The sequence below is a fragment of the Toxotes jaculatrix genome, chromosome 16 (genome assembly GCF_017976425.1).
Source record: "Toxotes jaculatrix isolate fToxJac2 chromosome 16, fToxJac2.pri, whole genome shotgun sequence".
NCBI classification, from domain to species: Eukaryota; Metazoa; Chordata; class Actinopteri; family Toxotidae; genus Toxotes; species Toxotes jaculatrix.
Window position 1 is genome coordinate 23,986,902 of NC_054409.1, and position 24,620 is coordinate 24,011,521.

Genomic DNA, 24,620 nt, shown 5'->3' on the forward strand with positions numbered 1-24,620 from the left:
TGCCATCACACTACTGTAATTATCTATATATTCACTATATTGTTATCAAATATCCATCATTCATATTAGTCTATTAGCCATATCACTAGAAATATATACATACATACATTTTTTTGCAGATTTGTCACCTGCACATGCATGTTCCTGTTCTACCACATCCCACAGGTGTTCTGTTCAGCTCAGGTGACTGCGGAGGTCACTTTAGTAGAAAATCTGTGGGTAGATATTCAACATGCTGTGTGTGTACAACAGCCTGAAAATATCAGAGAAACTGAAGCGATCTGCAAGAGGAGTGGCTGAAAATTCCTAAATCAAGAAGGGGGCGGGGCAAGTACTCTCACATCCCCTAACAGTTTAATTTATTAAAGTTCATGAAATAAAGAGAAGCAGTGCATTGACATGTCAGTTTGCTGCAGAGGGTGGATTTATTTCTTTTCACGTCAAAAATCAACAAGTCATCATCAAGTGTGTAATCTGCCCAGTGGTGCCCAAACTTCAGCAAGAAAAAAAAACCTGTAACTGTAAAGTTATTATTACTTATTAAAAGCAGAATCCAGCGGGCTCACGGGCCGCAATGTGTGTAAAAGTGAAGCGAAAAGAAGCGCACTGCCACCGCTTCTCTCAACTATAATCCCGACTAACTGCAGATTTTGTATGCAGAGTAATTGCATGGCAGGCGGTCTGAGCAGAGCCTGCGACCTCCCCGACAGCCCGCTCAAGATGGCCGCCTGAGTGCAGAATCTACACATCTCCAACAAAACTAATCCCAACAGCGAGCTTCCCCGGCAACTTTCACTGTGTTCTGGGAGAATGAGACGACGGTACCGGCCGCGTTTGTTCCCACTTCGAAACGGAAAATGAGCGTGGTCGTCGAAGACGGCGGCGGAGCTGTGGAATAAAACAGAGCTGGTGAGGAATTCAGAAACAAACCAGGTTAACCCACGGCGAGCTAGCTGCGTTAGCTAGCGCTCAGTAACAACTAACAGGCTAACTTTAGCTACACCTGCTTCAGGTTAATCACGTTCATTCAAGGTGACAACGGGCTGTTTATTGATAGTCGATGTGTAGTTAAAGCTCATGCGAAGTGTCTTTGTTACGGGGAAATGTTAACGACTAACGTTGCTTGCTAACCGTGAGCGGTTTCGTGTGTATCAGTAGCTCTTTATTGGGCTATCCAGGTTAGTTAGCTTGTTTGCTAATTGCGTGAAGGTTTTAACACGGCAGAGAGTGGGCGACACTTCGCCTTCATGCTGAAAATGTCCACCAAGCTGCTTCTTTCCTGCTGTGGGGTTTCTTGTGGAGTGTGACCGCTAAGTGAAACGTTCTTTAAATGACATGAAAATCTGTTAGATTATGATAATGACATACAGCTCTGTGACTTCGGCTGGACGCATGTACACCAGCCTGCGCTGGATGGCGATGGTTGGCGTTTAGTACGGTGGCCTCAGTATTCAGACGGTATTCAGATCACACTCTACAGCCAAAACAAATCTCATCTCAGTATTTAGTTTTTATTTCCATAGTTGACCCATCTCCTTAGAAATACTGCTGCGGATCCTAAATGTCACCTGACCGCAGATTACAATCGTGCAGCATTTTAATTAGAGAAATACTACATGAGTTGGTACTGTATAGTTTTTAGTTGTGTCATGGAAAAATGAACTAAAAACGTTGGTCACAAAAACTAAAAGTTATAGAGATACGTGATTTTTTAATTAAAGGGAAATATCGCATGGCTGTTGTTGAGAGCTGGTAACTCATATTTTACTGTGATGATTAACAGACATTCATCTGTTTAGTAAGACTGGCTTCCTCATTCCCTGCCATATTTAGCCTACATGGTTAGCAGTTCCTGTGTGACACAACAGTACAGAGAGTGTTTCTGGAGGAGGTTGGAGAGAAGTTGTTTGCTAAATTTACACCTCACTAACACACACTGACCTGTAGAAAACGGAGCCACGTCTGTTTTATCTGTTTTTAGTGTCTTTCATGTTGTGGTGTCACCACAACCTGCTTCCTTTCTGTTAACACTCTTGTTTTGAGATTTGCATCAGCTGATTTCTGTGTAAAAGTCTACAGTACTTCCTGCTCCTCAGGTATGCAGGGACAGAGTGATACATGGAGTTCACTGGATAAAGCCATCACAAGCATCTGTAAGAGTGATGTTATTTACACAGATTGCAGGAAATCAAAGAGTCAAATCAGTCATCTGATTAAAACACCGGACACTTTAAAAGTACTTTGATATAATGAAGAACTTGAGTTACCTACTAAATGCTATCATTGGCAATAGAATATGTATTAAAAGGTTTTAAATGAAACTGGTTGTCATTTGTGGAGAAGAGGGTGTTGTTCTCTCCTTTTTTTCAAGCAGTTAATTTTTAGAAAGTATTTGATGTTTTGCCTTCAGTTTTAATAGAGAGTTATTTTCAGCCATGCTAAAGATTTGTTTTATTGGAACTTGTCCTACTTTCATTCCCAGTAATGCTAGCTGATTTCAGACATCCTGTTTCATGAATCCAGCTTAAAACAAGGGGTGTGTCAGATCAGATGTTTTTAAAGGCGTTGAGAATGTATTTGATCTGTGGAGCTTTACTTTAGGAGAGAAGAAGTTTGGCTGAACACTTCTCACTGTGGGATCATTGTTATTGTGCTAAAGCATTGTGTGATTAACCCTGTGGACTCCTGTGTTTACTGAGTCTGAGGCTGAAGCTGAAATTAGTGGGAGTGATACTGTTATTAGTCTGCGCTTCCACAGACTTGAAGCGCCATGGGTGTTGTTGTGTTAGCACCGTGTATTATTGCAGGCAGTTAGCTGCCAGAGACCCACTGTGGCACAACAACACATTATCATGACACATTTCTCTCTTACTGTGTGTGGCTTGTGCAGTTTTCTTCCTTGTGTTGTTGCACGGAGGTTGAGTTTGGGGCATTTATGACTTATGCATCACATTGTTTTCCCAGTGACAGAAAGGAAAAATAAATAATAATAATGACAGAAACACAGATATTAATGTTTCCCTCTCTGGTAAAAGTTGGTTCTCAGTTGTGTTGAGCTTTCTGTAGTTTGCTCCACCAAACAGCTGCAGGCCATCTGAAGTTAGACAATGTGACTCCTGTGCAACATGGAGAAGGAAAGTCATGACATTGGCCTCAGGTGGTAGTGCTCAAGCATCAGTGGAAAAAAACAAAGTATTTTTAAATCTAGAGAATCAATAGAAATTGTGTTTTTGATTATAAGAAAGAATTTTTACAAATTAAAAGGTTAATAATCAAAGTGGAAACCATTTTCTACCCAACAGAGGAAACTTAATTAGTTGGTGTTGACAGTAATCTCTAATTCATATGTGTTGACTGATGGTTGAAGAAAGTCACATGATGCAACACTGTGTTTGCTGTGAGAATGGTGTGTATGACAGTCCCTTCTCCATGCAGGCTACTTATTTAAAACGAGAGAGGTTGTGTTCTCTTTTGTTTTTCTGTAATTTGTCATGTTTGACTTTGTGTTATTGTTTGCATTAACCCTTTAAGCTGCTTTTCTCCATGCGAGTAAACAAGGAAGTCACAATGTGTCGAGACGTGACCTAGATTCCTGTTCCTAAAGGAAAGTTTTACAGTGAGAAAGCAGGTGTTTGAAATCATACTTTCTTTTTCCAGTATTACAACACATCTTTTTTTCTTTTTAGGAATTGAAGGGGATTAAGGGCCCTTTGTTTTAGCCCAGCATGGACAGCTTCTTCAAGGCAGCTGTATGTGATCTCGACAAACTGCTTGATGACTTTGAGCTCAATACTGGTAAGCTCTTTGGCTGCAACTACCGATTATTTCTGTCAATGATTAATCTGTTTATCAGTGTAATGGATTTGTTTGGTCTGTTAAATATGGAAAAAGAGAAAAATATCTTTCACAGCTTCCCAAAGTTGAATCTATTAAATCTCTTACTTTGTCCAACAGTCCAAAAAACAGTGTGATAAGATAACACAAGATGTTCTTGATCCTCATGGGGAAGTTTGCAGGGCAATAGGATATTTGTGTATAACCAGTAAATCATTCAGGAAATCCTTAGTCAGTGGACTAAACTATAAATTGACTTAGTTTTAGCTCAAACACATTGCAATAATGTCTGATTCATAACTTTGTATGTATTAACTGATTTTGGATTTTTTCTGTCTCTAATTCTCTCAAAGCCTGTTAACTGTATTACTTAAAATCAGAAATTGATCAGAATTATATCTATATGATTTTATTTTTAAAGGGTGGCTGAGTTTAACTTTTGTTCTTCTTTTTTTTGTTACAGAGGAACTTGATTGCAAATCTGTTTTCCTGAAGCCCTCAGCGTTCCCCTTCTCCTCACTGGGCTCTCAGTGTTTATCCTCAGAGGCGTCCACTGTCCCACCAAGCGTCCCTGACCTTAACTCTCTTCATTATGGTTCTGCTACCAACTGTCCCGACCGCTCCAGTGGTCACAACCACAGCACCGATGACAGAGAGGTCAAAGGTCAGCCTCTCACTGGAGTGGACCTTCTCTCCTCTGTGGACCGTAGGCCAGCTAAAAGCTCTGCTCCTCCCTGCCCCGATCGATCTCTGAAACCAGTGTGTGACCTTGTGAACGACACAAGCTCGGCCATCCTGGTCAGAACCAACAGCCACGATGCTTTCAGCGAGCTGGACATGGTGGAAAAGCAAATGGAGGAGGAGGAGGCCCTGCTCGTGGACTTTAACAGCCCCGTTGTCACGGAGGAGAAAGGGGGGTTAAGCCAAAGCGTTGGCTGTAGAGACGTCAAGGAAGAGGAAGCCTCTGCAGGGACAGACGAACTGCTGAGCCTCGACTCCCATGATCAGAGTGGTGGATACTCTGCCTCACTCAGTCTGCTGGACGTCATTCTTCCGGCAGCAGTGGAGAGGAGCTGTGAGTCCACAGATGATTCACTGTCACTGAGGACGACAGAGTCAGCTGACAGAGAGGAGAGGGGCTGTGAGGAGGTGGCCTCTTCAAACCTAGCGGTGGATAACTCTTTAGACCACAGTGAACCAGAGGGCACTCTGCCTGCGGAGAGCATTAAAGAAACAACAACTACAACCTCAGTGAATAAAGAGGACGAGTCACAAGAAGCCTCAGGTGAAGGTGAGGCAGAGTCTCCTGCAGGTCTGAAGTCTGGGGCTTCAGACAGCGAACCTGTGGGCTTATCGTGCCTGCCCATCGCTGTGTCCATGTGTGGAGCTCTGGTGAAACCAAAGACCACAGAAGATGAATCAGAGCAAGCTCCAGAGCAGTGTGATGAGGCAGACGTGTGTGAGAGCACAGAGGCAGACTCCCTGGCAGCGCTGGAGGCCGATGGGTCCTGTCTAAAGGAACCTGTTTACTCGTCAGTGTCCGTGTCCCGGCTGATCGCAGAGGGCAGGCTGTCTCCAGAGGGGCAGCATGTCTCTCCGGAAGCTGCTCCTGCTGCCCCTGCAGACCACACCTCCTCTGATCGCTCAGAACCCAGTCCAGTGGATCCTCCTGAGTTTGGCTTCGAGTATCTGCCTGAGAGTGACCAGGCGGAGCTGTTGGTCACTGATGAAGAGCTGGATGCATTCCTGCAGGCGCACACTGAAGCAGAGCGGGGCAGAAGCATCTCTTATTGCAGCAGTTCTGGAGATTGTACTCTGCCTGAAAGTCTCTCAGAACCAAATGGGTATCTAGAGAACAGGCTTGTGGAGGAGGAACTGAGAAGCTGTGGTCAAGCTAGGCGGGAGGAGGTAGAAGGTGTGGCTTTTCCGGAAAGTGACAGAACAATGTGTGTGTCTGTAGAGGGAAGTTTTAACCCTGGTGCTCCATCACAATCACAGGACTCTTGCAGACCTTGCCAAGAAGAGCCAGAACTCTCCTCTGGTGCAAACCACTCTTTGACCAGCAACACTTTCCAGACCCAGCACAGTAGTAGCCCTAATCAGCAGCCCTCCTATGGAGGCGCGAGACCTAAACAGCTACACTGCCAAACTGCCAGATCTCCACCAGCAGGGGAAGAAGAAGAAGAAGAAGGGGAGCAGCTTCAGACCATCAGTGGTTTTTCAAAAGGGCCGAGTACAGCAGAGGATGGAGAGAGTTCACCCATCAGCCCGAGTCTTACGGAGGAGCATTCCGACATTAGGGATCTGAGTCCTATATACTCCACTCAGGAGCATCCGGATTACAGTGTGGGGTATGATGAACTCTCAGAGCCCCCACCATACCCTGGGGAGCCTCCCACAGATGGTGCCAGGCCAGTGAACTGGAAGAGAGAGGGAGTGGAGGAGCTGGGGAGCAGGCAGCCTGCATGGGTGCCAGACTCTGAAGCCCCCAACTGTATGAACTGCTACCAGAGGTTTACTTTTACCAAGCGGCGGCACCACTGCCGAGCATGTGGGAAGGTACGTTCATCAGCCCGTGCATTTCACTGAGTCCATTATTTTTTATAGGCAGTTTCACTGTTGTGTTAAAATATCTGGTCTAGAATAGAATAGTCTTTATTGTCATTGTACACGTAGACTGCACGACGAAGCTTGTCTGCTGTGAAGACGATAGGTCTAGCCCAGTTGTTAGAGTTGTAGCCATGACAACGGATGGCCATCAGTGTGGGGTTGGCCGGGGCGGAGCTCCTGAAGGAACACTGAAGGGAGGGGTGTTTTTGTTTTGAAGGTGAGTCCAAATATTTCTGCAGAATTGCTTACTACTCCTTTAAATAAAACAGATTACGTCCCAGGACCAAATATAGCACCGTGGATTCGTGGCAGCAAAGAGCATGAGTCAGCAGTTCTTTTCCCAGCTCCTCTATAGATCTCCACTGAGCCATGTGTCCTAAAGCTGGAGCTAAGTCCTTTAAAGGCCAGTGATTAAAACAGCATTAGAGAGGACTGTTTAGGATGTGTTATTGTTCACGGCACGACTACTGCGACGTAAACAAACAGACGGATAAACGCGCTGAGATGTGCTGTGCGTCGCTGTACCTCTTGTTCTTATTTATGAGGATTTACCGTCCGTGATAGATCTCTTTCATGATTATTGTCCTTTCTCCTCTGTGGCAGGTTTACTGTGCTGTGTGCTGCAACAGGAAGTGTAAGCTGAAGTACCTGGAGAAAGAGGCTCGCGTGTGTGTCATCTGCTTTGATGCCATAAACAGAGGTAAGGCCCTGGTTTGGTCTCATTGGAGAACTGGTTCAGCCGCCGTAGTTTCACTTCAGCATATTATTCTGCAGATATATGAGAGAAGACTAAATCCAAATCGCTACCCAGGCGTGCAGCTGTAGTTTCATTATTCAGGAAAATGTTTCACTGTCACCGTGTGATTGTAGAAAGAACGGTGTATCTATGAAGGAGTTGTTTCGTGGCTAATACTATTGACAAACAAATCTGTTGTGTATGCTCAGTTTATTTATATGTGTGGAATGGAAAGCATTAGAAGAATGCGATTGTTTTTTTTTAATATTGAGATTTAAATATTATAATTGTTTATTCTAAAAACCTGTGGTAACACAGGTGTTGTACAGAACGTCCGGTGTGGAGTGTAGTGAGCCGCCGATATTTATCACCAGATTTTACAGCTGCACAGAGTACTTTAGTGTCTTTCAGCTCATAGTTTTGATTTCATGGTTTTGGTTCTGTTTCTCATTAATGTAAAAGCTCTGTTAGAACCACCGAGCGCTGCCTGTCCGGCACATAGATATGTTAATGTTGTGTTTATAGCTTGAATCCACAACATTTGTTTCACGTGTGTCCACTGAACATCTTTCCCATGTGATTGTGCTGCTTCTGTGTGATGCTGAGTATAACTCAGTTTAACAGTGGTGTCAGTTTGAGCTTCTCATTCGCTCTCAGGAACAGACGAAACCTAAAAGTCACCTTTAAAACTGAAAATAGACTGAATTCACTGGTCATTAAAACTTCACGCTAACACTTTCATTGTGCAGTCGATGAATATTTAAAGCACGAAGCTTTAAAAAAAAAAAAAAAAAACAGTGTTCTGTACAGAATGGCTCAGGGGCTTTCTTCCTTTCTCATGTCCCTCTGCGCGTCTATAAAACATTTAAACATTCATACAGAGACTTGTCTGTTTTTACTGATATAAACATCAGTTAATGTCTCCGTCAAATCAGATGTCTGTTGTTTCTGTTTCTGTGGTTTACGTGTCCACGTCAGAGAGGCACCTTTCTATAGTTAAAGGCTGCATCACGGACACGGAGAGGGAGACGGGAGGGGGGAGATGGATGGAGAGGGCACGAGAGAGGGAGGAGAGTTACAGCAGGACACTGGCATTTGTCCTTGGTTGTGTGTTTGTGTGATACAGGACCCGACTAACGCAGTAGACATGTGATGCTCACGCTCTGTCTAAATTAAGAAGAAAGAGGTGATCCACTTTTTGTGGCGGGCGGATGCTGGAGCAGCGCGATGCGATCCTTCTCTCTCTCTCTCTCTCTCTCTCTCTCTCTCTCTCTCTCTGTGCTCTCCATCTCTCATATCAGTATGGTGAGCAGCATGTGAGGCTCACAGCACACACCCCAGCCTAAAGCTAACAGGCTATCACTGGCTAACACCAGGCGTGAACTCGTGGAAATGAGCGAGGAGCAGCTTCAGGAGGGCTGCGATGCCCGTGTTTAAAGTCAGACTCTCAGGAGGAGATTTGCGGTGATTTGGACTGATTGAGTTTTAGCAGAGGGGGATGATGAGGATGAGGTAAGATGCAATCGACTTTTTAATAAGTAGACTGTTGCCACTGTGTTTCTGTGGGTTGTTATAGTGAAGAATCACCATTTTGTCTGATTTTAAAGAGGAATGTTTGTGTTGGTTAGTGCTACATGTAAAACGGGGTCACTGTTTATTTTTACTTGTGCGTGAAGTAATTTGCCTTCGGCCCTGGATGACTTTTTGTGCCTTGTCATCCTTTCCTTGCAGAACAAGGTGAAACACCTCTCACACAGTGTTGCTGTGTGACTGACAAGGGACTATTTTTTTCCCCATTAACAAGGCTCTGAATACTTGTAATGTCTTTGCGTTGTGCTTCCTTCCTCTGGATGTGGCTTTGCTTGTGTGCTTCTGAAAGCCGCTCTGTAGTTGTTGTTGGTACACGGCGGATCGATAAAGATCTATGATGCTTAATCAATATAATGTAGACGAGTGCCACATCAGCATTTTCTGCAGCCGGAAAGGCACCGATGAAGCCTTTCAGTCAGAGCCAGCTTTCCTGGAGGTAACGACTCGTGTCTGTTCTGTTTGCAGTAACTGTCATTCACCACCTTATCCACTGTAAATGAACTGTCCACTTTTCAACAAGCTCCTTCACACGTTTTGGTTCATGTGTCTGATTTTATCCAGGATAATCGCCTCTGCTCCAGATCTCACTGAAGCACACTGAACAAGCCTCCTCATTTCATTTTATTAAAAGCAGTGAAACATATGTTAGACACACGCTGCTGTTACTTCTCGGTGACTGGCAGTTCCCAAACACAAATTTGTCATTACTGCAGAAAGCACAAAAATATAATCCTCATCATCAGTTGCTTCAGGCACACCTTTATTATTCGTTCATAGTATCAGGGACATAAAACAGGAAAACACAACATTACTCGCTACCTGCAAACCCTGAAAAACAAAGTCCCTCTTACACTCTTTGGGGGGCAGCCGTGACGCAGCAAGTTAAGAGTGCGGCTTTGGACCGGCCTGAGATCGGAGGGTCGTGGGTTCGATCCCTCGACCAAGCGCAAAAAAAACGGATACGGTGGTGGTGAAGGAGACGCGCCTCCCCTGCCCATGTGACCATGGCTGTGGTGCCCCTGAGCAAGGCACCGATATACCCCAGCTCCCCGGGCGCCTCACTAGTGTTTGATGAGTAGAAGGGGCCTGAGGGCTTAACTGAACACAGTGAAGGAATTTGATAGGATGTAGAATGGTCCTGTGTCTGTAAAGAACTGAGGTATGTGTGAGGGTAAAGTCTGTATCCTGCATAAAAACATTGTCATGTTACTGATAGTGCTGCGCTGCATTAAGCAGTTTTTACCACTAGAGGGTAGAAACACATAACAAATTAGGACAGATTTCTTTAACAGAGCTAAATGCTGACATCAGCATGCTAACATGTTCACTCAGTTACGTTGCGGATTTAGCACTGAACACGAAGTACAGCTAAGGATGATGGGAATTTCATTTGTTTGGGAGGTATTTGGTCATAAACTGAAGTAGAGTTTTGACCTGGTGATGGCGCGAGATGAAAAATGAAGGGATCAAAAAAGCCAGAGGTTTATCAGAGTCATTAGGCTTCATCATCTGGGGACCACGAATGTCTTCTGACCGAACAGCTGGCGTCAGGTGAAGAGAACTAGCTTTGGGGCTGATATATTGAGTGAACAGATTAAAACTAGATTTGAACTCTGTTAACATTAACACACCTCTAATGACGTCTGTCTCCTTGTAGCCCAGGCCCTGGAGCGGATGATGAGTCCTACAGGTCTCAGCCCAAACCCCAACGTCCCATCTGAGTACTGCAGCACCATCCCCCCTTTGCAGCAGGCTCGGGCCGCCGGCACTTTAAACTCACCTCCACCCACCGTCATGGTGCCTGTGTCTGTTCTCAAACACCCAAACAACGACAGTATGATTACTTTTCTTTTTCCACCGTCTCGTTTGCTGTTTGTCTGTGTTCCTGAGCCGTACCCTTGAAAAGACTTTTCCGCGTGTTGTCAGGTTGTCCTCGTGAGCAGAAGCGGGTGTGGTTTGCTGATGGCATCTTGCCCAACGGAGAGGTGGCAGACACAACCAAGCTGTCGGTGACGAGCCGCAGGAGCTCCCAGGAGATCAGCGGGGTCACCTCAGACCAAACAACAGTAAGACATGGACACGTCATCCACACAGCCAAGCTGCACGGACACACTCGATTATCACTTTTTTATGACTGACCCTCTCATTTCAGCCTGGCCCAGCGGGGTCAGAGGTTGGAGTCAGTAGCTCCCCCACCCCTGAAGCTTCTGATGCTGGAGAGGTGGTTCGACCTCCGGTGTCTGGACCCTGGGATTATGCCCTGCTTTCTGGACTCTCTTCTTCAGTTAACAGGGTTCCCAGTCTGCTGCCAGACAATGAGGATGAGCTGCCTCCTCTGCTCATCACCACGGGCGAGGATGACGGAGGAGGTATGCGTTTCTCTCTGTGTGTTTGCATGGTTAGTTACATGACGCCGGCAGTAACAGTAAGTCTCAGGTTGTCTCACGGTAGTTTGAGATCTTATGCGTGTAACTCGACGTGTCCCCCGCCTGCTGTTTCCTCTTCAGATGTTTTGGTTGAGGAAAGTCCTGCCCCATGCCAGATTCTGCACTTACTGGAGGAAGGAGGACCCCGGCCTCTGACATTTGTTCTGAACGCCAACCTGCTAATCAACGTCAAACTGGTCACATGTGAGTAGAACATGTCTCAGATCCTCAGATCTTGGGTTTATTTGGCATGCGTTACACATGCTGCGTATACTGGATAAATATGGCTGTCCTCACATGTCCATCACTGACCTGTCCCCTATTAACTCTGTGTTTTTGTTTTATCTGTCAGACCTGAGTCGGCAGTGCTGGTGTTTTGGTTCTAACGGTCTGCAGGCGCTGGGACAGAGAGAGTTGGTGTTTCTGCTGGAGTGTTTGCCAGAGGAAAAAACTCTTCCTAAAGACCTCTTCACACTCTATCTCACCATTTACCAAGACGCCCAAAAAGGTAGACAGCACGTACTGCACGTACTGTGCAGACCTTTTTTTTAAATCTTTAATAGCAGAATTTTATTTTTAATCGTGAAAAATATACAACAACAGAATCATGACTCTCTGTTCCAGGGAAGTTTTTGGAGGAGCTGGATAACGTGACGTTCACAAGCAGCTTCCTGGGCAGTAAGGACCACGCTGGGATGCTGTTCTTCTCTCCCACCTGTCAGCCTCTGGATGGCCTCACTCTCCCCCCGCAGCCTTTCCTGTTTGGCCTGCTGATCCAGAAACTGGAGGTGCCCTGGGCCAAAGTCTTTCCACTCAGGCTGCTTCTACGGCTCGGAGCTGAGTACGAGGGTGTGTGGCTTTCTCTAACTTAGTGTTGTCCCTGTCTCTGTCTTAAGAAATAAGACTGGTGAGGTTTCATGTTGTCCTGAGTTCACCTTTTTGTCATCTATTTGTTTTAGATTATTAAAGCTGAGACAATTAGTTGTTTAATCCTGCTAACCAGTAAGTTTATGCTTTTATGGTTTCCATAGTGATAATTAACTAAATCTTTTCTATTTTTCAGTGTATCCCACTATTTTGACTAGTGTCCGTTTTCGGGACTCTGTGTATCGAGAGACGGGACACACCATTATGAATTTACTGGCTGTAAGTACATTAACATAACCAGGTGCTGTAGAGAGTGCGTTTCCATCCACCTGTCTTTATGCACATTTTCAGTTTCAATACATTAAAAAATCCTCAGTGGAAAATGTGAAAAATTTGGAGGCGACCTATAAAAGTTTTTACTTTTGACGGAGGTGGAAGAGATAAAAGTGCTTTGTGCTTGTGTTCTTAATCCATGCTGCTCGTTCTGAGAATTTGATGCAGTCGATCACACCACTCGTCTAAAGACATAAACGCTTTTGCCTCGGGCAGTTTTGGTTTGACGGTTGAGTTCCAGCATTAACAACAGCAGATGGATGCTGTCGGTCACCGAGGCGCCGGATACGGGCAAACACAGAAAGTGAATTTTCACTCGCACACAGGATTCAGTGCCTGTATGCTGTTTGCCCACAGGACCTGAGGAACTACCAGTACAGTCTGTCAGTTGTGGAGGGCCTGAGGATCCACATGGAGATGGGCCACAGCTACATCGACATTCCCAAAAGCAGCTTCAATGAGGTGAGTGAACCATCGATGAGTCAGATGAGAAGACTCATCTGTTCTCTGACTCATGTCTTCATGTCCTCAGAGGTTCATTCTGAATGATAAAATATCTGTTTTACAGATGCAGAAGGTGGTAAACACATCGAACGAGCACGTCATCAGTATCGGGGCGAGTTTCAGCTCGGAGGCCGACTCTCACCTGGTGTGTCTCCAGAGCGAGGAGGGAAGTTATCAGACCCAGGCTAACAGCATGCCTGGGAAGACCCGCACAGGTGGGAGTCTTTAGTAAGGCCGCTCACTCCTCCGTCTTCTGTTTGTGTCAAAATAAAAAGACGAGGGACGAGTAAGCTCCGTAACGTTCTGTTTACATGCTGTAGAAAGTGAACTGTGTGGTGGCCTGTGTTGTGTTGCAGTGACCGGGGCCAGTTTCGTGGTGTTCAATGGAGCACTGAAAGCCTCCTCAGGCTTCATCGCAAAGTCCAGCATTGTTGAAGGTAATGTTGCTGATTCATTGAGTTTAGCTTCATCATATCAAAGCTGTGAGTTTGGCTAAAACACTGACTAACACACGTTGTACAATACCTGACTGCGGTTGGACGAGAATAAGTGGAACTTGTCTTCGTGTGTCAGATGGGTTGATGATTCAGATCCCTCCAGAGACCATGGAGTCTCTGCGCTCTGCCCTGAGGGAGCAGACAGACTTCCACATTCAGTGCGGCAGGAACGATGGAGGAGAGCTCAGAGAAAATGTCACTGTCCGCTGGGTTGACTGGAGTTCACCCATCAACACAGGGTAACAGCACTGCACACAGAACACACACACACACACACAACTATTTACACACTCTTGTGCAATCAACCAACACTGACAGCACCACTGCTGTCACACCGCACGCTCCCTCCAGTCCAGCTGCTCGTACAGGAAGTGTCTGTGCTGCGATGTTTCCAGCTGTGAGATCAGATGTTTCTGATGCATTGAGGTTACAAACCCACAGAGTAGGTGCTGTTAAGGTGCCAACAACCTGCTCGTGTTTTCTGTTCTGCAGCAAAACCAGTGGCGTCGACGGGAGGCCTCTGGACGGCGTCCGCAGTGTGAGGATGCAGCAGGACTCGGAGTTCGAGTCAGATGGTCGCACCATCAGATGCACAGAGGTGAGTTTCCATTCTCATTTACACGTCTCCTGTCTCACACCCTGCACCGTGCGCTGGGCACTGGTCAAGTTTCCGACAACAGTTAAAGCAGCTGTGAAGAACCAAAACATTCGGCAACGTTATGATCTGGATAACTTGGTTATCCACGTACGAGGAGCGAGGCCCAGGTGTGTGACCTCACCTGAATGTCCCCCTCAGGTGTTTTACCAGTTGAAGAGTCCTGACTGCAGCCTGGAGTCCGTGCTGTCGTCCTGCAGCGTGTTTCAGAAGGAGATGGCTTTGGCCGCCTGCAGCGCTCTGACTCCTCACCTCGCCGTTCTCACCTCCAGTGGCATCAACTCCATCTGCCTCCGCGTCTCCACACAGGCCGACATGGTACTAAACAATGTTTGTACCACAGCACAGTGTTTAGAATATCAGATAAGGTGTGTGGAGTATATCTGAGTGTGTGTGTGTGTGTGTGTGTTTGCTCTCAGGTGGAGTACCAGGCTGGCTCTGGAGGCAGGCTCCTCCCTCAGCGCTACATGAACGAGCTGGACAGCGCTCTGATCCCCGTCATCCATGGAGGTAGCGCTAGCGTACCACAGACTGCCATGGACATGGAGTTCATCTTCTACATCACACACACTATCTAATGCACATGCAGACCGTGTCACAGTCAGAGTATGAAAAAAAAAACCCCACTGAACAGAAGGTGGTTGAGCACAGAGCGAGAAGCTGTCGACTGTGGCTGGATGTGCTGACTCAGCAGCTAAACGTGCACCGTCACAGAGGACAGGTCGGCGCTGGGACGGCGTTTCCCACTCTGAGGTTGGAGGGACGTACGCTGATGTGATGTTGGTTTCCTGGTAATGAACCGACGCACGTTTCTGCGTTTCGTGCTCGCCAAAGCCGCTTTAGTACGAGAAGCCAAACACTAAACACGGAACACGAACGACAACACGACCAAATACAAGCAGACTACAAACCGTTCTCCTCGGCTCTGCCTTCCAGGCTCCCCGCTGGCCTCCGTCAGCTCGGAGCACCTCGGTGAATGTTTCCCGCAGACACTCTATCGAAATGTCTCTCAGTTGGATGTATTTATTCTATTTTAATACGGGCTTATTGAATGAAATGATGATACCGAAGGAAGGGACGTTACTGAGTGCAGTATTCAGTGCTCGAGAGGTGATTCATGTGATCAGGTGCTACTGCATCGCCACTTCACATCCATATCCGGCCCCTTCTAAAATATGTGCATTGCAGTGATGAAAAGAAATCGCATCTCGTGTCCCCTCAGGCTACTGTCCTCTCATTCCACCTGCTGGTTAATGATGATGCTGCTGCGCAGGAGAACGATGGGGCCTCATGCAGGAAATCCTCTGTGTCCACAGCTTCAGGTCAGACTCACCAAACTCTGCACGAACCTGCCGTGTTTCAGTCCACACCTGTACCTTCTGTCAATTAAACTCCGGATTCATTCAGATTAAGACATTTTAATTCAAACTCTGCGTTTTGTTTGGAACTAAGAGAAAATTCAAAATCCATTAACATTGATTTAATAACACGGATTCTCTCAAATCACTCGTATGTTCCACTGAAGAACAACAAATCTGTTCATACAGGTGGTTCATGCATGAGGCCCAGTTGCGTTCAGGTGCAGCCCCGGTTGGAGTTTTACCCCCGGCTTCTCACCACAGGAGGGTAAATAAGGGTTATGTGGAGCTTCGGACGGCAGAGTTTTGTCGTTTTCATTACCTGCGGTCTCTTCCTGGGATGTTTCCGCTCAGCTCTCAGTGTCCACTCATTCTCACTGCTTTAACAAACAGCTGTTCAGTCTCCTCTCAGCAGTTTTCACCAGTTCAAGCTCAAATACCAATGATTTTCTTTACTTCGGGAGATTTTTGGTGGTCTTCAGTGTTTCAGTCTCTGTTCAATGATCAGATTTTGCACAGCTGATGTGATATTTACATCACATTTTACAGCTCTTCAAGCTTTTTGCAAGTCATCTCACACTTTTACTTTTTTAAATCTAAATATATAAAGTTCAGATTTATAACTGAACATTCTGGGAAACATTCACTTTCTTGCCAGGAGTTCGATCGATCGATCGATCGATTCTGCTTTCATGTGTGTTCAGTTAAAACGAAGCTACAGCCAAGAGGCAGGTTAGCTTAGCTTAGCTTAGCTTATCTTAGCTTAGCATTAAGACTGGAAACAGCTAACCAGGCTCTGTCTGTACACAACAAAATCTTCCCACAAAAACTTTTCTTTACAGACTAAACAAACCAAACCGTGATGGAAACAGACGTGAGAGCGGTGTCAGAGTATTTTACCGAACAGAAAAACGTCAGACTGATTTTCAGGTTTTAATCATGTCCCTTCGTTTTTTCACCAGCTTCTCGTCTTTTCCACTAAATTTAAAGCTCGATCAGAACTGCCAACATGTGCTGTGGTTACAGGAGAGTCTTGTGGTTAATAAAAAAATGATTTTTTAAAATTATTATTATTAAAGAAATCAGATTAGAAGAGTGCGGAGGTTAGCCAGGTTAGCACGTACTGTTGTCCCCATCACCTGAAGCCTGGTCTCCGTTTTCACATCTCCTCCTCAGCGTCTCATTTTTCAGTCAGGAATTTATAAATGAGATCAACTGTATGCATAGAGATCGTATCAAAGACTTTTTTTTTTTTTTTTTAAAATATTGAAGAGTTATTTTTGGAATCATTGGAATAAAAGTTTAAAAAAAAGACGGAATATTTTTGATAGGACGTAGGCCACATTCATTTTGCAGTGAGAGGGAAAAAAACCCAGTAGAATATTAAACAAATACTGTTTTGTCATCAGGTGGAAGGTGTCTAATCCCACAGCGACGCAGGAAGTGCTTCAGTTTGAGACAAAAGCAGCTTCACACCAGCTGTCAGCTCTGACCTGTTCCACAGCTCTCCTCATTTTTACTCAGAGACCAAACACAGGGTGTTCAATGCCACTGCTCGTTAAAATAATCCACAAAATGATTTCATCTTTTCATCCAATAACACAGGTGAATGTGGTTTCTAACCCGGGACGAGCTGTTTGGCGGTGTAGAGGTGATGAACTGTCAGAGCAGGTAAAAGTTCAGTGCACGTTTTCAGGAGGAAAAATAAAATGTGGTGTCAGAGAAAAAGCTGAGCTGACGAGTTTGTTCCGCCGCCACGGAACAATGAGCGATGTGTTCAGTAAACACTGAAAGTGTCGGACCGCCAGACACGACTCCTGTTCTCCGTTTGAGCCACAGCAGCAGGAGCTTTGGTCAAGGCTCAAACATCTGAACAGTTACTGGGTGGATGATCGTGAAGTTCACAGGCAGTGGAGGGTTAAAGGAATTTCTGTCTCATTCACGTGTTTTTGTTTGTTTGTTTGTTTGTTTTGTTCTGAGGAGTCCGAGCGAAGGCCGAGACAAGTGTGAGCAGGAAACTCTTGAGTGTTGATGCTCAGAAAACAGAATTTGGGGAAAGTCAACGTGTTTCACCTGCTCGTTTCTGAACAGCTGATTGATCTCGACAAAGTCCGCACCACATTGTTTTCATTGTTTGAACTTTGGAGTTTTGGAAACAGGAAGATTAGAAACATCTTCCTCTGAAGTTGTTTTTTTTTTCTTTCTTCTCTTTCAGGGCCGTCATATTTTACAAGGTAAATTATTATTATTTTCTGTGTCAGATGATTAAAACAACTTTCCACTATGTCAGAATGAGAAGTACCTTTATGCTTTTTGATTTATGTTTTCCACATGTTGTTATGTGTAAACCATCTATTTATTCATAAGCACCAGCTTTATTTTGGTGAACCTGGTATCTGGGTCCTAATCAGTTTCTGAAGAGCTTGTGTATTTAAAGAATAAAATGAGTTTTATGAAAAATGTTGTTTATTTTATTACAGCTGTGTTTTATTATATTGTCATTTAGTTATTACCTGTTTATTCCTCAGCCTCTGTGTTTCCCTTTCTTCTCTTTCATCTTTTCTCTGACAAACATTTTTCATGGGGTGACAGAGTGTCTGTGTCGCAATGAAGAACTTTCAGCTCCAGGTTGAAAGTCCACCTGTGTGTGTGTCTTTGTGTGTCTGTGTGTGTGTCTTTGTGTAGGGGGGGCGTGGTGTGTTCTTCTCTACCTCCGTTTCCCTCCAGTGCAGCTCATTCACAGACCTGTTCTCTGCTGGAGCAGCACGACAGCTGAGACATGAGCGGACGAGTCGGAGACTTGAGCCCGAAACAGGCTGAGATTTTAACCGAGGTAAGAAATGAATGATGAATATTGGTCCTGTGTTATTTTTTGCCCTCAGAGTGCTGAGTGTGTAGCTGCTTTTTGTTGTGTGATCACTCACATTGATCCCATGGCAACTTCAGCTGACTGTGGTTTGTTTATAGTGACATTGTCTTCAGTTTAACTTCAGTTTTCACTGTTTTTTTCTCAAACACTGAGTGAATGTGCACTTATCCTGAGCATATTTATGTTTTCTGTCTCTGAACATGTTAAACTATGTTAAACACCAAATGTCAGAGGGAAATGCTGCACTTTTATAACCTCACTACATTTATTTAACAACTGTCGTTAAGATTTTAGATTAAAATAACATAAAAACTTATACAGCACAATAAACAGATTAAAGATTAAACCAACTCAACAACCTACAGCAATAAAATGCTCCTTAAACAACAGTCAGATTTTGTAATAATCTAATGTTATAGATAAGAATTAAACATTCTGCACAGCAGGCACTTTTACCTGCGATACTCTAAGTATATGTTGTTGATAATAACTTTGAATGTAAGGCTGTTACTTAATGGAGATTTGAGTTCAGGCCTTGTTATTATCTGTCCTGTGGGCAATCATTAAACATCAAACTTTAAAAAGCACTTTCATGTCGTTAAATTAACTTTTGTGTCCCTTCTGATTCTCCTCCTCCAGTTTCGGGGGAGGATCCAGGACATCCTCCCCAACCTGCCCGCACAGCATGACCACTACCTCCTCCGCTGGCTCAGAGGTGAGACCTGCAGACCTCTGCACATCCAAACCCGGACGGGCGGCAGTCTGACTGCTTAGCATTTTCTCTGTGGGGGGGCACAACGCAGGCAAAACAACAATCACTACTGTCACACACCCAAGTGCACGGAGACTTCTTTAATCCAAATTAGAATGAAAGAGACAGAACCAGTGAAAGATAAAGAGATTAGATGCAAAACATTGAAAACGGCCAAATAACGACACTATGACAAATATATATGACCACTTATTGTTCCTTCCAGCTTTTGTCTTTAATGTATTTTCAGTGTAATCAGGATTTTAGATGCACCATGAGATGTGACATTTATCTGCACTGCACGTGGGATTTAGTGTTTAAGGGAAATGAGCTAAACTCAGCACAGTTCATTCACTTTTCAGGAGAAATAAACACAATGAACACCAGTTAACTTTCCTCTGAAACAAACAAAGGCTGCATGTTGGCTGTCGGTGTTCAGAGTGGCTCAGGTGCCTGTGGGAGTCACTGCCCGAGGCGGCGCTCGCTCTCTCAGTCGTCACACACACACACACAAACCTGTTTCCATGTTTTCACACTTGACACTGAAGCCGGTTTCAGTGAGGGAGAGAAATACCTGAGCGGGAGGCTTCGGTATCGATACCTGTCAGGGTCAAGAACAACAGGGCCACTAATATTTACACATAAATACAAATATACAGATAAATAAACACACATGAGAGAGTGAATCAGTGAAAGCTGGTTTTCTGAAGCGATTTTAAAGTTTTGAAAAGTTTTGCTCTTTGAAGTGACAGTGGTTCTAAACCTGGGTCATAAATCACCTGCTTTCTCCTCAGGAAGTTAAACCTGTTAGAAGCTTCTCTGCCTTCATCTGCATGAGACAGCTGCTAAAAAGTCTCACTACCTGCACGTCACCTGAGACGATGCACTGCAGCTCCATCTGCCTCGGCTGTGAGCCGACGTCTTATCTAAAGAGCCAATAAACATCATCTCTGTCTTCACCTTAAAGGAAATTAGCTCATCGCAGCGTCGCCGACCTTCTCGTGACGCAACCAGGTCACTGGAGGTCGTGCGAGACCGATTCTTGAAATGTCAGTCAGGTCAGGATTAGCATCAGTAAAGGGAGCGAGGTGTGTCTGTCGGTTCTCTATGAAACCGGTGTGAGAGATTCAGGAGGTGCTGATGGTCATTAAACGATAAACGATTCTGATCATCTGAGATCTGTGTGTGACCTGTGTGTGACCTGTGTGTGACCTGTGTGTGACCTGTGTGTGATCTGTGTGTGATCTGTGTGTGATCTGCTGCTGCAGAGCCGGTCCACACCACAGGACACTGTGTCTGTTGACTCTTCCAGCAGTGGTGCATAGTTCAGGGAGGCTTGGATCGATGGGGGACTCTGTGACTGTACTTCAATATTTGCATTGACTGTTGACCTTGGACCGTTTTTCCCTGATGGTCTGAAAACAGGTTGAATGAATCGAACTGTGTCCGAGTTTTTCTGGTGCCACCTGACAGGCTGCAGCTTTGACACAGAACTCATCATTTGTTCTGACTTTACGCTTCTCATGAATAATGAGTTCACACTGTGCCACTATCAAACATCCTCATTCTCATTCTGAATCATGAAAACCTGTGATTTTTATTTTCCAGCCCGAAGCTTCAATGTTCAGAAAGCTGAAGCCATGATCAGAAAGGTGAGCTCTTTGTTCACACAGGTGTCACACACACGTTACTTCCTGTTGTTAGTTTGATGATTTAGTCTCTTAATGAAATCACAGTTTGAAGTACTTGTACTTTGCTTGAATATTTCCATCTTGTGCTGCTGAAACTTCCACTGCTCCACATTTTAAAGGGAAATATTCACTTTTTACTCCACTACATTGATTTGAGAAGTAAAGTTACAAGTTACTTTTCAGATTAAGATTTAATTTACCATAAAAAACAACTTATCTTTATTATCTTTTATTATATAACATATCACACTGTTAAAGATTAAACCAGTGTTTCCCAACCTTTTTGACTTGTGACCATTGACATAGAATCCGGGTCCAGTTTGGGCTTCGCTTCATGTTCAAGGACAAAGTTCAAAGAGGTGAAAGTATCTGATGTTCCCACAAAAAAGTGACGACTGGAGAAAAACAGACTCTGACTCCTGTCTCTGACTCCCGCCTCTGACTCCCACCTCTGACTCCTGTCTCCCTCTCTCTGTCTCTGCAGCACGTGGAGTTCAGGAGGCAGATGAGAGTCGATACCATCATCACCGACTGGAAACCTCCGGAGGTTTGTCACAGTTTAACACGAAACTCTTTAATGGCCGCCTGAACATTTTGAGCTGTGACGTCACTCAACATGACTGAGTCATGTCTGCTGACACGACGAGTTTCAGACATACAGGGCTGGTTTTTAATAATAAAATGATCCTCTTTTTGGACAAACCTACACACACTGTGAACATATTTTGAAAGCTGTTGACCTCTCCCTCTGCACTTTGATGTCGGGTCACGATCTGAGTTTTGTTCCGGTCAGGTGATTGAGAAGTACGTGTCTGGAGGGATGTGCGGTTACGACAAAGAGGGAAGTCCCATCTGGTACGACGTGATCGGCCCTCTGGATCCTAAGGGTCTGCTGCTGTCGGCCACCAAGCAGGACTTCATGAAGACCAAAATCAGACACACAGAGATGCTGCGACGGGAGTGTGAGAGGCAGTCTGAGAAGGTCAGGACCAACACTTCTGTTCTCCTCATGCCTCCTCTTTGTTTTCTCTCCTTCTCCATCTCTAAATATTTCCTCTTCTCGTCCACGTCTCTCTCAGTTGGGGAAGAACATTGAATCCATCAGTCTGATCTACGACTGTGAAGGACTGGGCCTGAAACACATTTGGAAACCTGCTATTGAGACCTATGGAGAGGTTTGTGATCTGCTCACACAGGTTTGCTCTGTCCGCTGATTCACATCAGTCTGCTGCAGCTCATCATCGCTCTCTTCCTCTGCCACAGATCCTCACCATGTTTGAAGATAACTACCCGGAGGGGCTGAAAAGGGTGTTTCTCATCAAAGGTACCTCAGTGGACCTGCGGCCGTTTGTCTGACGTGATTTTCTCTTGCGTTCTCTGAGATTCTCTCCTGATTTTCTGTTTTTGCTGCAGCTCCCAAAATGTTTCCCATGGCCTACAACCTGATCAAACACTTTCTGTGCGAGGAAACGCGGCGCAAGATCATCATTTTAGGAAGTGAGACAACTTTTCTTGTTTTTAACCTGGAGCCGTGACAGCCGCTGTGTGAGGCTGCACAGTGGTGCTTTGAGCTAAGAAGTATTCAGGTCCTTTACCTTAGAATAAGCAGGGAAACCATTTTATAAATATACTCACATATACGCACTTTTACTTCCATATAGAAGCAACATGATGTTCCTCTGTTTGTAGGTAACTGGCAGGAAGTGCTGCGTAAACACATTGACCCAGAGCAGCTTCCTGTGGCGTATGGAGGAACCCTGACTGACCCTGATGGAGATCCCCGCTGCAGAACCATGGTGAGGGAAAGAGGAGGGACTGGCTGAGGGCAGCACCCTGTTTCTCAGACATGGTGAATAAAACCAGGGACGTTCTGTGTGCTGTGGTTGCAGATTAATTACGGCGGTGTAGTGCCCAGGTCGTACTATGTTCAGGACTCTGTGAAGGTTCAGTACGACAACAGTGTGACCATCAGCCGCGGCTCCGTCTTCCAGCTGGAGTGTGATGTTACTGCACCCAGCAGCCTCCTGAGGTACGAAACAACCTGTAACCAAACAGCTGTTTTTCATTTTTTTAATAAAGATGTGAGTTAGATCGTGTGTGTAAAGTGTTTCTGTTCTTACGGATCCAAAAATGTGTCACGGATAAAGATTTAAAAAACACAGGAGCAAACTGTGGTGATTTGCTCCTTCCCAGGTGGCAGTTTGCCAGTGATGGAGCAGACATCGGGTTCGGAGTGTACAGGCGGACCAAAGAGGGCGGGGCACAGAAGGTGACTGACATGCTGCAGGTTCTGCCCAGCGAACGCTACAATGCACACCTGGTCCCCGAGGACAGCTGCCTCACCTGTCCTGAGCCTGGAGTCTGTGAGTAACCACACACTGACGTAAACTCTCACCTGAACCGTCTCCGTGAGACCCTGCGGGAGTAACTCCGTGAACTCTGTGCTTCGTCCCGTGCAGACGTGCTGTGCTTTGATAACAGCTACAGCATCCTTCAGTCCAAGAAGGTGAGCTACAAAGTCGAGGTTCTTCCTCCGTCCGACGCACAGACGCAGAATCCACACAGCAGAGGAGACCGGAGGCTGCAGTGATGGAGTCCTGATCCCTGTTACCATGGTGACGGCGGAATCAGCGCTTCTGCGTCAGGGCTGGATTCACCCTCTCTGAGGAAGTTTGTAATCAGTGATTATCTGTAACTTGATGGAAAAGCTGAGGAGCAGCGTTTCCACCACACCCAGTCTCACTGTGGTCACACCTGACAGAGAGTTTACGCTCACTTAAGTAATCAGATTACTCAGAGAACCCGGGCTACGTGTTAGATTCCTCCTCTACCCACATACTTATTCTGGAATCGCCACGTTTGTGTTTTAACTGAAGCTGAGAAAGACGACGCTGCTCCCTTTGATTTTCTGATCCGTCTGAGCAGAGTGACGGAGCGGACGGAATATTTTTAATAAAAGGAAGCGCCGTGTGTACGTGGCAGAGAAATCAGGCTTCTCTGATCCTCTGCCCCGATCAGAGAAGCCAGGTTTCTTCAGTCCAGAGGAGGGTTTACCGGAGAAAGCCTGTAACCTGGTTACTTAGGTGCACGTAAACGCACTGAGTGATGTCACGGTGCACTGACGCTCTGTCCAGTACACTTCTACGTCACCGCAGCCAGGTGAGACGCTGAAACCACAGGAAGTCAGGAAAACTCCATTCTCACAGCAGCAGTAACCTGCTGAGTCCTGTGCTGTGTGGAGAGTTACAGCATCTAACTTTAAATTCAGGAAAACATGAAGGTTATTTTAGAAAAGCTCGTTTCTGCATCATTTCAGCCCAGAACCACATTAACTCTTTTTAACGTAGAAGGATGTAATTTAATCTACAGACGGCGTCGTCTCGGGCCACGTGACTGAAGGTTTTGTGTTTGACAGCAGCTAAACCACTAAGAAGGACAGCACACACACACACACACACACACTTTCTCAGGCCGTTTTCTGTATCAGGTAATTGTACAAATACTGTCATAGTTTTACAGTCTGGAAATGGAAGTTGTGTGTATGATGTGTTAAATGAAGGATGCTGATGAGAATCACCAGCATGTTCTGTATAACCAGTCGTCATGACGACAGACTTTACAACATGATGTGAAACAAAAATAATTCTTTTTAATTTATGGAAACTTCAGTTAAGTTTAGTTTGTAAATTCATGTTGCTCGCAATAAAGGCAGAAACTGCGTTCATATACAAACAACAACTGATCTGGGATCTGATTTACATGATGTTAAGGCTGCAAATCCTGATTATTTCACTGTGGAGTTCATCAGGCAGTGGAGTCAGAAGTAAAAAAAAAATAGGATGAAACAACTAAACACGGATAAGTGAAGTACAAACCTCACATTTGGACTAAAGTAACAT

The 24,620-nt window shown here is 45.2% G+C and overlaps 2 protein-coding genes across 2 annotated transcripts; both read left to right on the forward strand.

Annotated features, from left to right (window-relative positions):
- The first annotated feature begins 684 nt into the window (after positions 1 to 684).
- zfyve16 (zinc finger, FYVE domain containing 16) lies at positions 685 to 17,874 on the forward strand. The gene is made up of 18 exons (XM_041059774.1): positions 685 to 909; positions 3,687 to 3,795; positions 4,298 to 6,393; positions 7,048 to 7,144; positions 10,428 to 10,604; positions 10,697 to 10,836; positions 10,923 to 11,139; positions 11,278 to 11,400; positions 11,549 to 11,704; positions 11,821 to 12,045; positions 12,260 to 12,342; positions 12,754 to 12,858; positions 12,965 to 13,115; positions 13,257 to 13,337; positions 13,474 to 13,636; positions 13,890 to 13,995; positions 14,194 to 14,370; positions 14,472 to 17,874. Exons 2-18 carry the CDS (start codon positions 3,726 to 3,728, stop codon positions 14,628 to 14,630), a joined length of 4,326 nt encoding a protein of 1,441 aa, XP_040915708.1. The 5' UTR covers positions 685 to 909; positions 3,687 to 3,725; the 3' UTR covers positions 14,631 to 17,874.
- sec14l7 (SEC14-like lipid binding 7) lies at positions 17,517 to 24,453 on the forward strand. The gene is made up of 13 exons (XM_041059776.1): positions 17,517 to 17,644; positions 18,096 to 18,243; positions 18,919 to 18,994; positions 20,639 to 20,682; positions 21,206 to 21,268; positions 21,515 to 21,703; positions 21,801 to 21,896; positions 21,985 to 22,045; positions 22,135 to 22,218; positions 22,411 to 22,517; positions 22,611 to 22,750; positions 22,915 to 23,084; positions 23,181 to 24,453. Exons 2-13 carry the CDS (start codon positions 18,190 to 18,192, stop codon positions 23,309 to 23,311), a joined length of 1,215 nt encoding a protein of 404 aa, XP_040915710.1. The 5' UTR covers positions 17,517 to 17,644; positions 18,096 to 18,189; the 3' UTR covers positions 23,312 to 24,453.
- Positions 24,454 to 24,620: the final 167 nt, after the last annotated feature.